We start from the raw sequence: 3,372 nt of genomic DNA on the forward strand, positions 1-3,372 counted from the left end.
ACTCCGTCTCAAAAAAAAAAAAAAAAGGAGAAAGAAATGCATATTTGGACTGGGCGCTGTGGCTCATGCTTATAATCCCAGAACCTTGGGAGGCCAAGGTGGATGGATCAGCTGAGGTCAGAAGTTTGAGATCAGCCTGGCCAACATGGTGAAACCCCATCTCTATCAAAAATACAAAAATTAGCCGGGTATGGTGGCGCATATCTGTAATCCCAGCTACTCGGGAGGCTGAGGAAAGAGAATCACTTGAACTCAGGAGGCGGAGGTTGCAGTAAGCCAAGATCACATGACTGCACTCCAGCCTGGGTAACAGAATGAGAATCCTTCTCAAAAAAAAAAAAAAGCATATGTAAATAAAAGCCCTGGATCATACCGATGACCTTCAAACTGGGTTCCTTTGAGCCTCCTGGAGGCCTGCAGTGGAATATTCATAGCTAAGGAGAGTGCAAACAAGGCTCTGCCCCTTCTCTTCTCTTGAGTGATTTATTGTATGTGGATCTTGATGTCTTTGCTTAGGGAAACAGGATGAGGTGAGGCACCAGAACGAAGACTCCTGGCTGTGTGTGTTCTCCCTATAGCCCATTCGTCTAAATGGGGGCCCAGGAGAGCAGGGGCCTCAACCTCCCAAATGTTCCCAAGTGTCACCTGCTGTTGTCTTTTTGCCAGGTGAATCACAAGCCTTTGCGAACAGCCTGAGCCTTCAGCCCTCACAGATGCCCAGCCTCATAGCTGAAGTTGCCTGAATGATCCTCCTGTTGCATGTAATCCACTGGCCTCCCTGAGCATGTCCATTGACAGTGAGGCCCCACCCCTCATCTCTCCTTGCCAAATAGTCTGTGCCTTGTCTTGAAGGGGGTTGCTCCCCTTGCCAACCTCACACTGCTATGGTTGCCAACTCCAGCGGTCCCATGTCCGCCTTCTGATGACCCCACTCCACCCCATCTCAACTTATTTAATTCCTAATTAAATCAGACTGTTGGAGCCTGTTGTCTAGAATACTTTCCTGACCAAGACTGAAGGATGGGCTGGAGGTTTTCAACTTTGCTACCCAAATAAATTGCTGTAAGTAAGTACTGATACTTATCAACAGTTAATAAAACAGAAGCAACTGGAAATGAATGCTTGGCCCGGCATGGTGGCTCACACCTGTAATCCCAGGACTTTGGGAGCCCAAGGCAGACAGATCATCTGAGGTCAGGAGTTCGAGACCAGCCTGGCCAACATGGCGAAACCTTGTCTCTACCAAAAATACAAAAATTAGCCAGATAGGGTGGCACGTGCCTGTAGTCCCAGCTACTTGGGAGGCTGAGACAGGAGAACCACTTGAACCTGGGAAGTGGAGGTTGCAGTGAGCCAAGATCGTACCACTGCACTCTAGCCTAAGCGACAGAGTGAGACTGAAAAGAAAAAAAAAATGAATGCTAGAGTCAGGTGTAGTGACTCTTGCCTGTAGTCCTAGCTACTTGGGAGGCTGAGGTGGGAGGATCACTTGAGCTCAGGAGTCTGAGGCTGTAGTGAGCCGTGATCGTACCACTGCAACCCAGCCTGGGTGACAAAGCAAGATCCTGGCTCTATTAGAAAGAAAATGAACGCTAGAATGTAGCTTCCTCCCTTGCATAAAATAGGCTTTCTAGAATGGGAGAAAAGCAAGTTACTTATATACTGTCAAGAGTTTTAGAGTTAATTTTACCCCCCAACAGTGTATTATAGTCAGAAAAGCATGCTAAAATAGAAGGACTGTTGAGAATAGTATTAGTTCCCAGAATTCCTGAAAATATGGCAAAAGGAATTATTGTTTTCAGGGTAGCTTTGAGACTTCCATTGAGAACTTAAAAGCATGAGGTAGCAGATGGTACAGATTGTCTTAGAATGGGACTGTAAGGTAGCATTCCCGACTGTCTTTTTTTTTTTAAGACAGGTCTTGGGCCGGGCGCGGTGGCTCATGCTTGTAATCCCGGCACTTTGGGCCCGGCACGGTGGCTCATGCTTGTAATCCCAGCACTTTGGGAGGCTGAGACGGGTGGATCACTTGAAATCAGGAGTTTGACCAGCCCTGGCCAACGTGGTGAAACCCCATCTCTACTAAAAATACAAAAATTAGCCTGGCGTGATGGCGGGCGCCTGTAATCCCAGCTACTTGGGAAGCTGAGGCAGGAGAATTCCTGGAACCCGGGAGGCAGAAGTTGTAGTGAGCCAAGATCGCGCCAATGCGCTGCGCCCTGGGCGACAAGGCAAGACTCCATCTCGAAAAAAAAGACAAGGTCTTGCTGTCACCCAGGCTGGGGTGCAGGGGTATGGTCAGGGCTCATTGCAGCCTCGCCCTCCCACCCAACCCCCACCCTGGCCAACAACCACCACCCCCTACCCTGGTAGCTGGGACTACACACATGCGCCACCATGCCCAGCTTTTTTTTTTTTTTTTTTGGTTAGATGGTTCACTGTCGCCCAAGCTGGTGCGTAACTCCTGGCCTCGTCATTCTCCTGCCTCGGCCGCCCAGTGCTGGGATTACAGGTGGGAGCCACCATACCAGGGCTTCACTAGTTATCTTGGTGTCACAGGTTGACTAAGCCCATAGGATCACAGGAAATGGCCATGGGTACACTTAACCCAAAGGAATCCTGGGTGGCCAAGGCCAGTTCAACCATTTCTGGTTCAGTACATCTGGGTAGGACAAGAAACTTCCATTTATTTCTCCAAGTTTCCAGAGGATGTGGATGCTGGTCTGGAAACCAGAATGCGTGACTTGTCATTCTTCTCGGCTTCCATTTTCCAGCCCTGGATCCTGTATCTAAGCCTATGCCTTCCCCAGTTAAGACTCATTGGTGGACCTGGTGCACTGGCTCACCTGGCTCATGCCTACAGTCCCAGCTGCTTGGGAGAATGAGAAGGATTGCTTGAGCCCAGGAGATCAAGGCTGCAGTGAGCCGTCAGAGATTAAAAAGACTGACTGGTGCTGGGAACAGTTTGGGTACCAGAGAGAACGATGTGAGGGTCTATTCAGTAGTCAGTGTCCTTACCAGTACCTCCCTGAAATACCAAATCAGCAGACGCCCAAGTCCCTCATATAAAATGTAGTACTTGCATATAACCTGTGTACTTTAAATCATCTCTACATTACTTGTAATACCTAATCAAATGCAAATCTTATGTAAATAGTTTACACTATTATTGTTTAGGGAATGAGAAGTCTATACATGTCCAGTACAACTATTTTCCCAATATCCAGTTGGTTGAATCCATGGATGCAGAACCCATAGATGGGACAGGGACTTAATATTGTGAAGTGTCAATTTAAGGAGAGCAGTGCACCTGAACTCAGGCCCCAGGCCTCCATCAGCAGTGTTTCCCTAAATAAGCACACATCTCGTAGC

At 48.3% G+C, this 3,372-nt stretch overlaps 1 protein-coding gene across 1 annotated transcript in view; it reads left to right on the forward strand.

The window, feature by feature from the left end:
* FLOT1 (flotillin 1) overlaps positions 1-1,079 on the forward strand; it is an 18,050-nt gene extending 16,971 nt beyond the window's left edge. Inside the window, exon 10 of the mRNA XM_011945067.1 lies at positions 667-1,079. Coding sequence (XP_011800457.1) covers positions 667-696 — 30 coding nt within the window. The 3' untranslated portion in view covers positions 697-1,079. The remainder of the gene's footprint in view (positions 1-666) is intronic.
* The last annotated feature ends 2,293 nt before the right edge of the window (positions 1,080-3,372 follow it).

This window comes from Colobus angolensis, unplaced genomic scaffold (assembly GCF_000951035.1).
Source record: "Colobus angolensis palliatus isolate OR3802 unplaced genomic scaffold, Cang.pa_1.0 Scaffold238, whole genome shotgun sequence".
Lineage (NCBI taxonomy): Eukaryota > Metazoa > Chordata > Mammalia > Primates > Cercopithecidae > Colobus > Colobus angolensis.